The following is a 17878-nucleotide window of genomic DNA, read 5'->3' as shown; positions in this document are numbered from 1 at the left end:
AGAAGTCAGGTATTCTGTGGTTTCCCTGCATGAGGTGTTTACTTCCTAAAGGGTTGGACCTCTACAAAAAGGTGTGGAAAAGTGCAGGGTGGTATCACCAGTGTAGGAATGCATAGGACAAGAAATTTGGATTAGAAGCTCATTGATGAATAATTGGAAGAGAGTGGGTGCCAAAAGCCATAAAAGAGTGTGTGTTTTATCATCATATCTAGTGTGATGCAGCACTGTAGCTGTGCAGTACTAGCATCACATCTAAAAATGTGTGTGTCTCTCTCTCTCTCTCTCTCTCTCTCTCTCTCTCTCTCTCTCTCTCTCTCTCTCTCTCTCTCTCTCTCTCTCTCTCTCTCTCTCTCTCTCTCTCTCTCTCTCTCTCTCTCTAAACATAAGTTAGTGATTTAGTCCAAAGGTGCACTGCCATGTGCCACCTATTTAAAGGACTAAGTATATCCTAACTTAGTCTAGCTTAGTCTAGTATTAGAAAATAAAAATATATACATCTTACAAATTATGCATCTTATTAGATCTAAAATATACATATTTACACAGTATCTTGAACCACTTAATGTTTCTAGCCTGTCTGTCTCCCATTTAGTCCACTGTGAGTTACTCATGTGTCTGTCACTGTGTGTGATGTGTGTCAGTGTGGATGTTTGTGTGGAGCACTCACTATCACTGTGTTTGTAGCATCATTAGGGTGGGCTGTGTCTGTCTCCAGGTATGGGCCATCAATTTGATTGGGCCATCAATTTGATACTATGAATTTTCATGTGGTAGACTTGAGGCACAGTGGCTGTGAAAATGTTTTACATCCTGGAGATGCAGCCCACAAAGGTGTGCTGATGTTGGATGGCTCTGGAGTGTGGCACCTCCACTGCAACACTGTCTGAATGCATTGTTCTCATGCAGTGTGCAGTGACTCTTGGAGGTTTGCACAATTCAGCCAGATGTGGCATTTCCTGCACCTGTGCCTTGTTAAACACAGCTATTGCTGCAATGCCCCTGCGGTGTTCCAGTGAGTTGAGGGGACTCACAGGCTCAGGCTGGGCAGGGGGGCTTGCAGCATCCACTAGTTGCAGAGCCTGGTGTTGGATGCTGTCTTTTTTCTTGGTACAAGAGGGAGTGCTTGACATCCAGGAGAGGAAAATATACTCTAGTGATGGCTATGTCTGGGCCTTATAGAGCAATAGTCTCCCTCCTGTTGAAAAAGGCAGCCATCCTTCACAGGGTAGAGACTCTGTGGGAAGCCTTTTTGGAGATGGTCTTGATGTGGACATCGAATTGTAGTGCTTGGTCCACCTCCACTCCCAGAATCTTGATGGATTCCTGGAGAGGGAGAGGAACACCACCAAAAAACAGTCTTCCATCCACTGCTGGCCTGGCAGCAGGGGACCAAGACACCACCATTGCTTGAGTCTTCTCTGGGGCAAAGGTTACTTGCTAGCATGCACCCCACCCCTCTGTCACCCTTAGCTGCTGATTGATATCCTCAGCAGCATGCCTGCTATCTTGTTGGGTATAGGTGAAGAGGAGGGTGCAATTATCAGCAGATGCTGAGATCACTGGCAGTTGCTGGAGATGTCCACATAGACGTTCCACAGCACAGAGCCCTGTGGCACTGATGCTTCCACTGGCAGGGACTCTGATGCCTGTCCATTGACGACCACCTGCAGGGTCTTTCCCTGCAGGTTGTTCCCTAGAAGCAGGAGGAAGTTGCCTTGGATGCCTTTTGCATGAAGTTTTTCCAGCAGGCCTCTGTGCCACACATGATGTCCAGGGCTACAACAATAGTGTCCTGTCATTCATCGAGGGAGTCCTGCCAGTGTCTTGTCTGAAGCATCAGCAGCTTGGAGGTGATCCAGGGCTACAACAGTAGTGCCCTGTCATTCATCGAGGGAGTCCTGCCAGTGTCTGGTCTGAAGCACCAGCAGGTCAGAGGTGGACCGTCCAGGCCTGAACCCAAATTGTTGGTCCGAGAGGAGGAAATTTTCATCAAAGTGATGACTGATTACCTTAGCCACAATCCTCTTGAACGCTTTCCCCACCACTGACATTAGGAATATGGATCTATAATTTTTTGTGTCAGACCTGGAACTCTTCTTGTGAACAGGAATCACCCAAGCCTCCTTTCACACTGAGGGCCAGGTGTTTATTTGCAAGCAGGCTGAAAAGACTGGTGAGAGGAACTGCCACTTCCTGAGAACACTGTTTTAATAGGTAAGGACTTACGTCATCAGGGCCGGTGGCTTTTTTTGGTGTCCAATCCCCTCAGTAAGTTTGCAACTTGTACTAGGGTCACTTCCATCTTGGTGACAGTCTTCTTGCACTGCTGCTTTAGATGAGGTAGGGGCTGCCTGGGGTTGTCCACCTTCATTTTCTGGGAGAAGAGGTCATCCAGCAACTGGGCCTTCTCACTGCTGATGGCCACAGTTTCATCCTGTCTGGTGAGGGGAGAAATGGTATCTTGCTGACTGATTCCCTGCTTTTCTTTTACAAGTCTTGTTGTCTACGCCTGGTCCATGTACTTTTCTCTGCAGGTCTTCCCACTTTCCTATGGCCCACTTGCTGGTCACCACCATCCTTCTGCAGGCTGCTTGGTGCAGGCCCTTATTTTGCCAAACTGGATTATGTTTGTAGTGGAGCTAGGCAGTGTACTTGGCAGTGGCAGCAGGCTGGTAGCAGTAGCTAAACCATGGCTGGTCAGTTGGTCTGCAGTTATATTCTTGGTGTAGCACATAGAATCTCTGGAGGGCCAAGAGGCAGTACGTCAGGGCTTGTGCCATACTCTCCACTACCCCCTTGCAGCAGGGAAGCCTACACTGTACAACTCAGGTCATGATGAAGGGAGGTCCAGTCTGCCTTGTCCCACAGTCATATCATGCGAGTTGTGGCCTCATTCTAAGCTCCTCCCACGTCCATCTTAGTTAGGACAGCATGGTGGTCAGAGCTGCCTATAAGACCCAGCTGGTGGCAGTGGAGAATATCCTCTTGGAGGTCAGGGATAACAGGATCCAGAGTCCCTCTCTGCTCATGTATAGGGAAAGTTCTGTGGTCTGCTAATCCTTGCAGTGTTGGAAGGTTTTCCTAACCATTCTGCTCCAGGTGATGATTGAGGTTGCCAACCACCAAGACATGCCTGCATTGGTGTGCCAGCAGCAGGTCATCAAGAGCCTCAGTGAGGTACAGGAGTGAGTCAGGCACTTGCCATGATGGGCAGTACATGGTGCACAGCAGGAGGACAGAACGATCAGCCAGCACCACTCTGAAGAACATTGCCTCCATCTGAGGAGGCATTTCCACATCAAGGTGCTGGGCCTGCAGTTCCTCCCTAAAGCAGATAGTCACACCTGTGGTCCCTCCTGGCCCAGTGGCTGTAGCCCCATATTGTGCCGAATGTGGGCTCCACCTTGCTGTTGAGCCAGGTCTCCATCACCACAACTATGGCTGTACTGTTCTGTAGTACAAAGTTGCTCTCTCTCTCTCTCTCTCTCTCTCTCTCTCTCTCTCTCTCTCTCTCTCTCTCTCTCTCTCTCTCTCTCTCTCTCTCTCTCTCTCTCTCTCTCTCTCTCTCTCTCTCTCTCTCTCTCTCTCTCTCTCTCTTTGTAATTACCTAGTTGTATTGTACAGGGCACAAGCCAAAACTCATTTTGTCCTGTCTCTATAACCATATCTATACAGTCTCTCTTTAAATATATGTACACTACTTGTCACAACCACCTCTTTCTTCAAATCATTTCAGATTTCAATAGATTGATATGGGAAGCTGTATTTCTTGATGTTGCTTGAACACCCACTCTTCTTTATTTTCTTCCCATGCTCTCTCGTCAGTCTCTCTCCCTCCTCCATCTGTGGTACCAAGTCATTTCTGTCTATTCTTTTTATATTGTTTACTAATTTGTACATTGTTATCAGGTCTCCTCTTTCTCTTCTCTCTTGTAGTGCTGGTAATCCCATCTCTTCAAGTCTTTCAGTTCTGGTACCATCCTTGTCACTATCCTCTGTGTTCTTTCCAGTTTCCAGATAGCATTTTTTCTATGTGGAGACCAAACTACTGCTGCGTATTCCAATTTAGGTCGTATCATGCTCGTTATAATTTCTTCATCATTTCTTTATCTAAATAGTTAAATGCTGCCCTAATGTTTGTAAACAACTTGTATATAAAGCCAAATATTCCGTTTATGTGCCTTTCACGTAACAGTGTGTTCTGGATCATTACTCCCAAATCTTTCCTTCATTACTTTTCATTATTATTTCTCTTCCCATTTTGTAACTCCATGAAGGTCTCTTACTTTTTCCTATTTCCAGCATGTGGCATTTTGTGGCATTAAATTCTACTTTCCATCTTTGGCTCCATGCATGTATGTTCTCAACATCCTTTTGTAACTCCTTGCAGTAATTTTTATCCTTTATTATTTTCATTATTTTTAATCATCAACAAAAAGATTTATATAACTATTTAGATCTTCTGTTATATCATTTATGTATATTTGAAACATAATAGGAGCCAACACAGATCCTTGCAGTACCCCACTTGTCCCTTCATCCCAGCTTGAATTAGTGTCTTTGATTACTGTTCTCATTTCCCTCCCTTGTAAATAATCATCCACCCATCTTAATGTTGTTCCCCTTAGTCCTCCTTCATTCTCTGACTTCCACGTAAGATTTTTGTGGGGAACTTTATCAAATGCTTTTTTGAGATCCAGGTATACTGCATCAACCCATCTGCCCCTCTCTTGCACTCCATCTATTACTTTTGAATAAAAGCTCAGTAGATTTGTGACAGAGGATCTGCCTTTTATGAATCCAAATTGCTTTTCTGTAATTATCTTTTCATCTTCTAAATATTGCATCATCTGTCTTTAATTACTATTTCACAAAGCTTGCTTACAATACAAGCTTGTTAGTGACATTGGTCAGTAATTTAATGGTTCCATTTTATTCCCCCTTTGTATAGTAGGACTGTTTTAGCTCTTTTCCATTCTCTTTGTATTTTTCCTTCTTTCAACAAGCTGTTGATTATATTCCATGGAATACACTGTATGTGTGTGTGTGTGTATATATATATATATATATATATATATATATATATATATATATATATATATATATATATATATATATATATATATATATATATATATATATATATATATATATATATATATATATATATATATATATATATATATATATATATATATATATACATACACAGTGGAACCTCAGTTACTGAACATCTTCCTTTTCAAACAACTTGGGTTTTGAACAAAAATTTTAACTCATAATTGCTTTGGTTGCCATACCATAATTCGGTTTTCGAACAAAGTTACTTGATTTGAAATACTACAAGACATAGTAAAAGCTGCCATTTATTACTAATTTATAATTTCTATAAATAATTCCTTTGTTTTTATAGATTTGGAGAAGAGACACAGAGGGTAAGACTAATTCATTCTTTGAAATAAGTTCATTGTGATCCCATTGAAGAACCTCAATGTAAGCAAACAAGGTTTGGCACTCAGGAGTAATCCTGAGCCTCCTTTGGCTCTCTCTCTATGACCCACAATCCCATCACTACTACACAACTGCATTTTCCCAGTAGCTTTTCCTAGAAGCAAGATATCTAAGTGTTATGATCACCTTCATTTTGGCAGTAAGTGGGTTGCTCTTTTATGTGTCACTCTGTAAGACTTCCTTGATTTGAGTGGTGACAAGGAAAATGCTTGCATGGTCTAAACACTATCTTTTGATGAGTTCTGTGTCACTAAGTTCATTCAATACATTCTTTCTAGATAAAAAAAAATTTAAACTGGAGATGTTGTGGAGTGGCCATCTTTGCAGTGGGAGTGTTGGTCATTACCCACCAAGATATGGTGGATGGGTGTCTGAGAACAGATTAATCTATTTTATCTTGATTCCTATGGTTTTGGTTTTGGTATATGCATATATAGACAGTAAAATCTATAAACCGTGGTATATAGGGTGAGGTGGTCAACAGTTTATCTAAAAGTTTGGTTTATCTGGCAATACACATTTTTGGCTTGTTTTTGTGTTCATATACATGTACATGTATTGTTATTTACAGCATATTTGTTAGCACATTATAAGCACATTATAATCCCTAAGATAGATATTTATAGCATATTTTGTTATTACACACTATACACAATACACTAACTGGTCACTTAAAAGTTCACTTAACTTTATGCAACTACACACTTTGTGTTCACTTAAGAGCTCACTTAACTGTACACAGCACACTGGTCATATAAGAGTTAACATAACATTATGCACTTTACTACTAGTGTACTTTTGCTTGTCACTCAGAGTTTGAGTCAAAGATGTTGGCTGATGGCTCTGGTGTGATTGGGGATGGAGTGGAGCTGGGCAGACTGGCTGAGGAGGTTGATAAGGATGTTTGGGTTATCCAGTATTTGGCTTATTTGGGTTTGGTTTAGGGAGGTTTATATATATATATATATATATATATATATATATATATATATATATATATATATATATATATATATATATATATATATATATATATATATATATATATATATATATATATATATTCCATTTAACTAAATCTGGTATGTATTTATTTTCAGAGATACCAAAGTTACAACTCGAGCACAAATATTATGAGTGTGGTATTTCGTACACGAGGGCATTCTAATGGCCGGGGCTTCAGGCTTCGCTGGACCTCAGAAGATCCACAAGGTACATACTTATACCTACCCAGCTATGCACACAAACACACACACACACACACACACACACACACACACACACACACACACACACACACACACACACACACACACACACACACACACACACACACACTTTAAATGTAAAGAAGTATGCTGGTAGGAACCGACAACTGAGGGAGGTGAATATTCTTGGTGAAACATGTTGCTTAACATGATTATAGAGAACACAATGACACAATGGATCCAGCAAAATATCAGATATAGAAATAATGATAAGCCATCACAACTTGAGCTAATCTTCACCAAAGAGCCTGAGATTGTCAGAGAGGCTAGATACAATCATCCTATTGGCAAGAGTGATCACATATTGATTGAATTGGAATGGAAAGATGATATATCATTTGTAAGGAAAGAATATCACAGGGAAGGGCAATTAGTTTATAGTAAAACAGACTGAAGAACTCAGAAAATATTTTAAAGAAACAGAATGGATCAACTTTTTCATGGCAGAAATGGGTGTAGAAGACAAGTGAGCCTCCTTTTGGAAATCTATAAGGAGGGAGTAGAACAACATGTATCAAAATTAAATGAGATCTAGGAGATGACCGGAGAGGTGGCTGGAATATACAGGTAGTCTCCTTAACAAGTGTTGTAGCTAAGATTTGTGAAAAAGGACAGATGGACTAAACACCTGGAAGCAAACAGTGCACTGACCACAAGACAGTTTTGGATTAAGGAAAGGAATATCATGTACCACAAATCTGATATATTTCTACTCTAGAATAATAGATATACAGGGAGGTCCTGATGATATGAGCAGTTAGGTTCCATTTGAATTGCTTGCATAGGGAATTCTCATATAATGAAATGCATAACTAATAGCAAAAAAAGTCTTGAAGCTAAAATGTACAATACCAAGCACAAACGTGTCTGTTACCAAACTGTTGATATAACAATATGAAAGAGAAAGCAGCATACAAAGAACATGATTTCATATTAATTAAATATATAAAATGTGCATAGTGTATCAGGGAGGGTAAGTCACTCACCACTCTTGTGCCCCTTAACAGTCTCTGCCTTCTTTGCAAGTGTTATTGCTATTCACTTAGCAATAACATAGTTATTGTTTTTCACTTACCCTTACTGTTAGGACTCACACTGAAACTCATTGGCTGCTTAGGAGGCACAGTCAGCACTTGAGAGGTAAAATAAGGCACAATCTATACACCACGTGGTCAGTCACACACACAACACCACACTAAAGACAGCAAGTGAAAGAGCATGCCAGCAGTAACACTGAAACACATCCAAGCACTGATCAGTTACATAAAGCACTGTACATTGTACTGGTACTGTATTGTAAATATGCTTGTAAGCAAAATGATGATAGAGTACGAGTATAATAATGAGCAGTAAGGCTTTAAGAATGAGAGTCTGAGAGACACTGAGTTAAGGACTGACAGGACTTACGAGAATGAATAGTTGGTAAGAGACAGAGGAGGGGTGCACAGTTCTCTTCTAATGCTCACAATCTTGTCTTGGCACATCTAAATCATTATAAATCACCATACAACTTAGGTGTGTTAGTGGAAGGGAACAGGATTTTTGTGCTCATATAAAGAAAATAGGCCCTTATTTACACATCTTGTATCATTAGTTTCTTGTATAAAATATGCATGTATAACAGGACCTTCCTGTAATTCAAGAAAGAGATGGATGGGTAGACTATGTATTCCTTGATTTTCAAAAAGCCTTTGATAAGAAATACTGATGGTAATAACAACACACGTATTACCCAAAACAAATTCTTGGAACAAGGAAGAATATGAGAAAGTGATAGAAGATACCATTGAGCATTTAAGTAAATTAATCAAAAGTAATAAAAGAGTATTATTGGTTGGTGATTTCATCTGCAAAGAAATAAACTGGAAAATGTTTGAAGTAGGTGGAAATGAGACTGCATGGGGAGAAAGATTTCTGAAGCTGACTTTGGAAAACTCAATGATGCAATGGATGGCTGAAAATACAAGATACATGGTATTTGAAGAATTAAGAATAAAGAATTAAGATGTGTGCCTCATGGAAAAAAAGTGATTGTAGTGATAGAAATAGAGACTGATAATGATGTCAGTGAAGAGGATGAATCATACAAAGGTAATAGAAGAAACTATGGGAAAGCAAACATGAATGACCTTAGGAAATTTTATGAAGAAATGGACTGAGAAAAGGTGAAAACAGCAAATGATGTGCAGGATAAGTATGACATTTTTATGGAAATATATGAGACTGGAGTGAATAAACATGTCCCATTATAGAAACCTAAAGAAAGAGGAAAACAGGTGTGGTTTAATGCAAGATGTGCAAGTGCTAAGAAAAAGAGACAAAGCATGGATAAGAATGAAAATAAACTGAAACCAAAGAAATAAAAAAGACTTTAAGGTAGCAAAAGATGAATATGTGAAAATAAGGAGAGAGGAAGAGAAAGGATATGAAAAGGATATACCTAGTTGAAAAGTTCAAGGACAAACCAAAACTGTTCTTTAGATTCATTAATGGAAAAATTTAACTAAAAGAAAAATTAGAGAAGCTGAAAGGTGGAAATTAAACATATGAAGACTCAAAAGACATATGTGAATCAGTAAACAAAAAGTTCCAAGAAGTTTTCATAGAAGAATCAGAATTTGAAGAACTACGAGATGAGAAGATAAAAAGCAAATGTGGGAAATTATATCAATTAAAGAAGTTTATGAAATGATGGAGGAACTGGAAGAGAGAAAAGCAACAGGACCAGATGGAGTATCAGGTTTAATTTTAAAAGAGTGAGTGCAGAAAACCGTGAATTGAACCAGTATATGACATAATTCAGTGCTCAAGATCAACTGGAAGAGTGCCTAAGGAATGGAAGAGAGCAGGCATAATGTCAATTTATAAAAGTGGAAAGAAAGAAGAACCACTAAACTATAGACTAGTATCAATGACCAGCATAGTATGTAAGATCTGTGAAAAGTGATAAAGAAGCAGTGGACAGAATTTCTAGAAAAAAAAAAAACATGATATTATAACAGAAAAACAGCATGGATTTAGACAAAAGTGGTCATGTGTAACCAATCTGATAAGTTTTTATTTGATAGTGACTGATATAACACAGGAGAGGTATGGATGGGTAGACTGTGTGTATTTAGATCTGAAAAAAAAAATTAAGACAAAGTTCCTTACAGCAGGCTATTTTGGAAGTTAGAAAATATGGGAGGATTAAATGGAGAAATAAAAAAAATAGATGGAAAGCTATTTAAAGGGAAGAGAAATGAGAATGATGGTAAAAGGTGTAAAACTGAAATGGATAAAAGTATATACAGTAAAATCCCTCTCATCCGGCATTCGAGCATCTGACAGCTTCAAGTATCCGGCACATTTTTCCCCAAGCCTTAAAATCAATAAAAAATCAATGTGTACTCATAAAATCAATTAAAATTCCCACGCAAGGCATACTTTGTCCCCTCGCCACCAGAGTGCACTGCTTCACGCCACCCGCGGCCCACTGCACTGTGTTTACTCAGTGACTCAGTCCTGTGTGTGCACTGTTTATCGCCTGACGCATTCATCATGCCTAAAGTTGTAGAAAAGAGGAAGCGTGTTGTACTTACACTTAAGCAGAAGGTAGACATTTGTTGATGATTAGAGAGAAGTGAAAGCAGACAGCAACTAATGGCGGAATATGGTGTGGGCTCATCAACTATTTATGACATTAAATCCCAAATGAAAAAGTTGTGGGATTACATGAAAGCCACCGACACCCCAAAGGCAGCGGAAAATCATCACACACTGCAGTATCATCGTGGTGAAATGATGGACAAAGTGTTATATGAGTGGTTCAGCTTGAAAAGATCAGAAGGAGTCACAATTATAGGCCCAATGCTACAACTGTGTGTGCTGGAAATTGTGGTCATAACACTGGATGAATATAATTATGGAGACAACAAAATGAGCTTTGGCTCTTGCCCTATACAATACAGCTAGGTAAATACAACTAGGTAAATACACACACACACACACACACACTCACTGGATATAAAAAAAGGATTTGACAGGGTTCCACATGAGTTTACTGTGGAAATGGAATATATAGGAGGTTTAAAAGGCAGAATATTAAATTGGATAGAAGACAAATGTGGATGATAATCAGAGATAAAACTTCAAGCTGGAGTGAAGTAACAAGTGGAATACTATAGGGATCTGTATTAGCACCAATCATGTTTCAAATTTATATAAATGATATGCAGTAAGGATTAAATAGCTACATTAATTTGTTTGCTGATAATGCAAAATTCTTAAGAGCTATAAAGAACCATGAGGATTGTAAGGATCTACTGAGAGATTTGGATCAAATTTATGCCTGAAGTCTAAGGTGGAAACTTGAATTTAATCCTAAGAAATGTTGTGCTTTAGAAAAAGGAAAAAGTACAATGAGACCTACATGGAACTATAAAGTGGGTGAAGATATGGTATGAAAAGTAGTAAAGAAAAGGATTTGGGGGTGACTATTCAGGACACATTATCACCAGAGAAATATTCGGCTCCACATAATAGGATATTAAGTAACATTAGAGTGGCTTTTACCTACGTGGACATGGATATGATGAAAAAAATAATTATGACCATGGTACTCCTCAAGTTGGAGTACATTGCAGTCATATGGTCTCTGCACAGAAAGAAGAATGTAGGAAAATTGCCAGGAATAAAGAGGACAACAACAAAGATGGTGTCAGAATTGAAGGAAAAGACTTGTGAAGAGTGAGAAGAAGAAGAAAAAAGAAACAAGATCAACAATACTGGAAGAAGGAAGAGAAAGGGGAGACTTGATAACAATGTACAAATTAATAAATCATATGGAAAATGTAGACAGACTAAGTTTTGGAGATACATATGGATGAGGGAACAAGATGTACAAGAGGAAATATAAAAAAGATTAAGAAGAGCAAATGTCTCAGAGACCTCAAGAAATATAGTTTCCTATACTGAAGAATTGATCTCTGGAATAGTTTGTGAGAAGGTGGTTACAGTTGTTAAAGAGAAATTGGATAACTGCAGATATGGAGATAAAAACAAATGAGCTTTAGCTCAGACCCTACACAATACAGCTAGGTAAATACAACTAGGCAAATACATACACACACACACACACACACACACACACACACACATATACTGGTAGACACATGAAGATGTAGTGGTCTGCTAACATATTCTTATTTTGAGAGAGATATTATTTAAAGAAGATTTTAATGTCTTCAGTTATTTGTTATTCTGCCATTAGAACAAAAATACAATGTAGTTATTGTTACATAAGATTATTGATTTAAGCATCTGGTAGTTCTTGTTTTATGATTCCTTTTTTTTTTCCTTTTTTTTTACCATACCCATGAAAGGTGATGTGCCTTTATTTCTTATATGTAGAGTGTGGTGGGGAGCTGGACATTGCTGGTGGGGAATTGTCTGGTCCTGAGAGGAACAACTTCACCCGTAACACACATTACTGCCGCTGGACGCTGAACAATCCAAACCCTGTCAATTCCTCCTTTGTTATCTCCTTTAGCCAGCTGGAAAACTTTAATGGTTGCTTCTCCTATATTTTGTTTGAAGGAGGTATGTAAGCATGTCTGCTGTTTTTTATTATTTCATCAAAGTTAAATGCATTGAATTGAGGTTTAAAAGTTCTCATAGTTGTTGCCATTCTTAAGAATGATAGTGAATCTGAAAATTATTGATACCTATACCTTCTTATATATATATATATATATATATATATATATATATATATATATATATATATATATATATATATATATATATATATATATATATACTTACAAAGCTGATCTCTGTCAGTCATTGGCTCATATCTCATTACTGTTTTTAATATTTTTTTGAATAGTGAATGATGAAACCTGGCCCTTTCCATGAAATATAATGAAAGATACCTTAAATTTCTCTTGTATTATAGCTGTTTCTCCTAGTGCTTCAAGCATTAGGGTGTGTACATAGAGAAAGCAGGTTTGCCCACACCGGCGACTGGTGCTGACTAACGCCGAGAATTAAACTATATAAACAAGTGTAAGCGTGCACAGAGGAAGCAGATTCGAGCATGTCTGGCAACCTGCTTCAACCTGCTTTCCTGTTTGCTCAGATCATTCTTGCCTGCTCAACCTGTGCAGGTGGACACTATTGAATGGAGAGCAGGATGGATGTTGAGCTCCTGATAGCCAAAGTGTATGAGAGACAGCCAGTGTGGAATAAATGGAATAAGCACTACGCCAACAGGAATGTAGTGATATTCTCTAAACTCTTCTCTCTTGTAGTTTATTTCATGTACTGCTCTTCTTTTTCTCTTGACTTTTGTATGAATCCTATTGAGCAGCATGAAGTCATCATCAGATGATGAGCTCAACATCTTGTATACCTGGCAAATTGCTACTGATGACAGATACTGCCTCTGTCCGTGTCGCTCACCAAGCAGGTCAGAACTGGTTACCCGTGTCCTTTGTGAACACCTTATCGCGTTGATTTCCGGTGCTGACCCGCACTGTAAACCAGTGTGCCGGTAACCTGCTTTCTCTGTGCATGCACCCTTCCATATGAACTTGCAGCTTATACATTAATTTTTTTAATGTTTTTATTTTCATTTGTTTTATTTTATATGAGTGTTTTTCATCCATGCATAACATTTGTCTGTATAAAGAAAGGAATTTACATGTCCATGAATACCTTCTCAGTATCTATCTTCCTTCATGAATCTGCCCTTTGGCATAACTACATACAGAGAACAGTGAGGGTCAGCAAGTGACAGTGAAGAAGGTCTGTAACACTGACACACAACTAATTGCTGTGCCTTACCACTTGCTCAGGATCACCTTCATCAAGGTATGCATTACAATACAGCCTCACTACTACTATCCATTAGAAAACATTCCAATGCAATTTTCTACATTTCTCATTTGCTCATAACTATAAGTTTTTTTTATGGTACAAAGTAGATATACTTTGAAAAACCTCATTAGATGATTTCACTAATCCATTGCTGCTGTGGCAACTTTCTTTTTTCCTAACAGGTGAGGTACCAATTTAGATTCCTTAACTGGACCCTGAGTTACTCCGTCAGCCCTTGTGGTGGTGTGCTGCGTGGCCCTCAGAATATCATCACCTCCCCTCACTTCCCTTCTAACTACCCCAACAATGCCCACTGTGTTTGGCTCTTCCACTATGAAGAAGGGGAACAAATTGATGTAATGTTTTTGAGAATTGTCATTCAGTGTTTATTTCTGATCAGTTAATATTTCAATCTCTCTCTAACCTAGCCACAGATGTTTTGCAATATTGTAATAATAACTTTGCAGGATTATGTTAAATTAAACAGAGCAGTGTAATAGTTTTTCAAATACCTGTTGGTGCATATTTATTCAAGATGACACAACCCCAGATTTAATACACATTGCTCATAACTACTCCACTAAAGGTTGACATACCTGTTGACAAACAGCTGCATACTAATATAATATTATTCACTCCTGATACTAATCTTTATGGCTTCTTACAGGTTAAGTTAGGCTGCATATAATGAGGACTTGCTTCTTACAGGTTAAGTTAGACTGCATATAATCAGGACTAGCTTAGGAAATCCTTTATTACCTTACATATCATTATTTGTTATTTCTTCTTCAATTAAGAATTATTTTCATAAACCATATTTGAAAAGGAATGACATTCATTCAGAGTTAGTGACACATCTTGGTCATCTTGAGGAGCAGGCTAAAAGAGGTGACCTTATGAGTAGTTGTTTAGCTTTATGGATTTATATATAATCAAGTAATTACAATATGTGTTGTCTATTCCTTTCAGTTCCAGTTCACATCCTTCAATCTTGAAAATGCTGTACACCATGACTATGTAAGAGTTTTCAATGGTCCCCGTTTGACTTCCCCGCTGCTGGGACGCTACACAGGCAATGAAAACCCAGGGAATATTGGACGGTCCATGACAAACAATGTTCTTGTTGAATTCCATACAGATGATTCCACCACGAGACAGGGCTTCAGGGCTGTGGCTGCCAGGCACATAAGAGGTTAGCTTTATTTGTTTATTTGGATATATATATATATATATATATATATATATATATATATATATATATATATATATATATATATATATATATATATATATATATATATATATATATATATATTGTGATGAGTAGCAATGCAGAGAGAGAAAAAGAAAGCACGTGTGATACTTAAACACTTAAACACTTTATTATAGCCTAGGTTTATACATTTCATTATTGGATAGGTATACATTATTGGCCAGCCTATGTATAAGCTTGATGCTTTTCAGGCAAATGAAAAATTTAAAAGTAAAATTTTAAAAGTAGAAACAGTGCGTGGGACAGGCACATCATGGCACACTGTCTTATAGTCATTTTTTGTGTAAGTTGAAGCTGTGCTTCCCTATTAAATTTTCCCCACTTCCCTTCCTTTCTGAGAGCTGTAACCAAATCATTATAAAGTAAAAGAATTGCCCTCCATCATAGAATGATCAGCTTTAAACCAGCTCCCTGATAAGCACATAGTAATTTTTGTAACCTAATGTTAGAATTAGAGATAACAGAGGACAGAGTGGAACGACTGGGTCTCTCACCCCCCTGTACTCCATCCCCACTTCCCTCTATCCCGTGTCCCCCTGCTCTGAGTCGTGGGGCCAGCTTGTTTAGTGCCACAGAGGTGGGGCAGACTGGATGCTCTCACACCTCAGTGGTGAGCCGACATTCAGATGCGAAGGATGTACAGTTACAGCTAACCAGGCGTGTTAAGATTATATTATAGTGGGCATAATTATGAAATACCTACGAGGGGATAGTAGTGTTACATCTCACTGTATTGTTTGTTATTAGGCCCTACGGGAGGCTGAGATCTGGGCGGCTTTAAATATTATTGGAAAAGTGTAAGTTACCCTGTGTTTCACCACTCCTGTGTATGTGACTTCTGCCTTCACACCCAGTTCTAGTTTGTCCTGGCATTTATAATGTCTTTGTACAGTGTATTAGAGTTAGCAGGCACCTGTCCTCTCCCCACTTCTGTTGAAGTGAAGGGTCCTCTTGATTTGTGTGTGTCTGGGTGTCTTGTGTGTGTTGTGTCCTTGTAAAATGCTGCTGGTCTTGGGGCTCACAGCCATGAGTGTTGCTGACCAGAAGACCAAATAGTATTTTGTGCTGGGCTGCAACTCTCTACTTTTCCTGGATTTCCACCAGCGTTGTCAGTGGTGTGGATCTATATTTAGAGGATTGTAAATAGGCTGTTCTCTGGCAAGAGTGTATAATATTCATGTTGGGTGTGCGTGGCCCGTTTGTGGGAAGTAGCCCACAGGATATTAAACCTTCATATCTGTGTATTGTATGTACTGTCTGTGCTCTCATGTATGTGGCTAATTAATTCTTTCTCAGCTTGTGGGTTAAGTTGCCATTCATTATAATCATTTCCCTGTTGCTAGGTGAAACAGGGTGACAACCTATTGAGGCTTGATAGTGGTTGATGACAAGCAGGTGGCTGGATTCATCTTGTTTGTGCCCTGCAGGTAGTGGAAGCTGTGAGGGCAGCAGAACCTATTCATAACAATATATATATATATATATATATATATATATATATATATATATATATATATATATATATATATATATATATATATATATATATATATATATTGTTATGTCCTCAGCCTTCCCAAGGCTGTCTGAGGCCAACAGCTGAGAAATGGCATAGCAAACCCACCCTCCAGGGTGCAAGTGGGGTTCTGTGTATGGTGTAGGCGAGCCACTCTTCTGCTTCCCTGCGTTACCAGGCTCGGGAAAACACTGTGGCTCCTTCCTCGTGTTTATTAGAGACAGGTACAGGCTGGAGTAGAGGAGGTGGTGCGAGGAGGGAGGAGGTCCTGCCTGGACTGACTGGTCCCACCCTGCCACCTCACCACCTTGTTTCTACCAGCAGCACACACACACACACACACACACACACACACACACACACACACACACACACACACACACACACACACACACACACACACACACACTCTCTGTAAGAGAGGGAGGGACATGGACAGTGGCATTCACTAATGTGGATGGTTTAGTTTCAGTGATAGATGAAGTGAATGAATTTATAAAAGCAAATGAACCAGACATCATGGCAATGGTAGAAACTAAACTAAGAGATTCAGAAACACCAAATTTAGGAGAGGGAAAGTACAATATGTGGATAAGAAACAGATGTGGAAAAGGAGGAGGTGGAGTGATGATGCTTGTTAGAAAGGGTATCAAGGTGGAGAATGTGGAAAAGGCAGAAGGCTTGGTGGAAGGCCTAAACTTCCAACTAATAAATGGAAGAAGAGGATTATGATATGTCACAGTGGCGTATGTCCCACCAAAAACAAAGACCTGGAGTAGACAAGAGCATGAACAGTTGCTGAGTGAGACAAAAGAATGGCTTATAAAGAAAATTAAAGAAAACAACAAAATTGTTATAATGGGAGATTTTAATTGTAAAGGGATAAATTGGGAGGAGTGGAACACAAGAGGAGGAGAAGACTCATGGGGAGATAAGGTTCTGAAACTGGCAATGAACAATATTATGACACAGTGGGTTGAGGAAAACACTAGATACAGAGGAGGAGAGGAGCCATCAAGACTCGACTTGGTATTATCAAAAGAAACAGATATTATAGAAGACATGAACTATAGTTCTCCACTAAGAAAAGCGACCATGTCATGATAAGGTTTTGTATTAAAGAAAAAAGAGAGGAAAGTAGATGTGAAGATTATAAAAGTGAAAGATTTAATTATGGTAAGTCAAATTTTGAACAAATGAGGAGATACCTTGGTGAAGTGGACTGGAGTACACTTATCACAGCAAGTAATGTGCAAAAGAAGTGGGAAGCTTTCATCAATATTTATGAAGAGGGAGTGAAAAGATATGTACCAAAAGTAGAGACAAAGAGAAGATATAACAATGACTGGTATGATAGAACAGTGGTTCTCAAACTTTTTCATGAGCGATCCTATTTGGAACATTTCATTCCTTCGCGACCCATGATTGGTTCATATGTGATGAAGTTGT

At 38.8% G+C, this 17878-nt stretch overlaps 1 protein-coding gene across 3 annotated transcripts in view; it reads left to right on the top strand.

Annotated features, from left to right (window-relative positions):
* Window positions 1-17878, top strand: part of LOC135114948 (cubilin-like) — a 226195-nt gene that overhangs the window by 106364 nt on the left and 101953 nt on the right. For all 3 annotated transcript variants that reach the window (XR_010275724.1, XR_010275725.1, XM_064031254.1), the window contains exons 48-52: window positions 6612-6723; window positions 12171-12359; window positions 13534-13634; window positions 13823-13996; window positions 14610-14832. Coding sequence is in view for 1 of the 3 variants with exons in the window: in XM_064031254.1 (XP_063887324.1) it covers window positions 6612-6723; window positions 12171-12359; window positions 13534-13634; window positions 13823-13996; window positions 14610-14832 (799 nt within the window). In the remaining 2 variants the exon portion in view is untranslated. The remainder of the gene's footprint in view (window positions 1-6611; window positions 6724-12170; window positions 12360-13533; window positions 13635-13822; window positions 13997-14609; window positions 14833-17878) is intronic.

This window comes from Scylla paramamosain, chromosome 28, assembly GCF_035594125.1.
Source record: "Scylla paramamosain isolate STU-SP2022 chromosome 28, ASM3559412v1, whole genome shotgun sequence".
Lineage (NCBI taxonomy): Eukaryota > Metazoa > Arthropoda > Malacostraca > Decapoda > Portunidae > Scylla > Scylla paramamosain.
The sequence above is the reverse complement of the archived record's forward strand: the minus strand, read 5'-3'. Positions and strand labels throughout refer to the sequence as shown.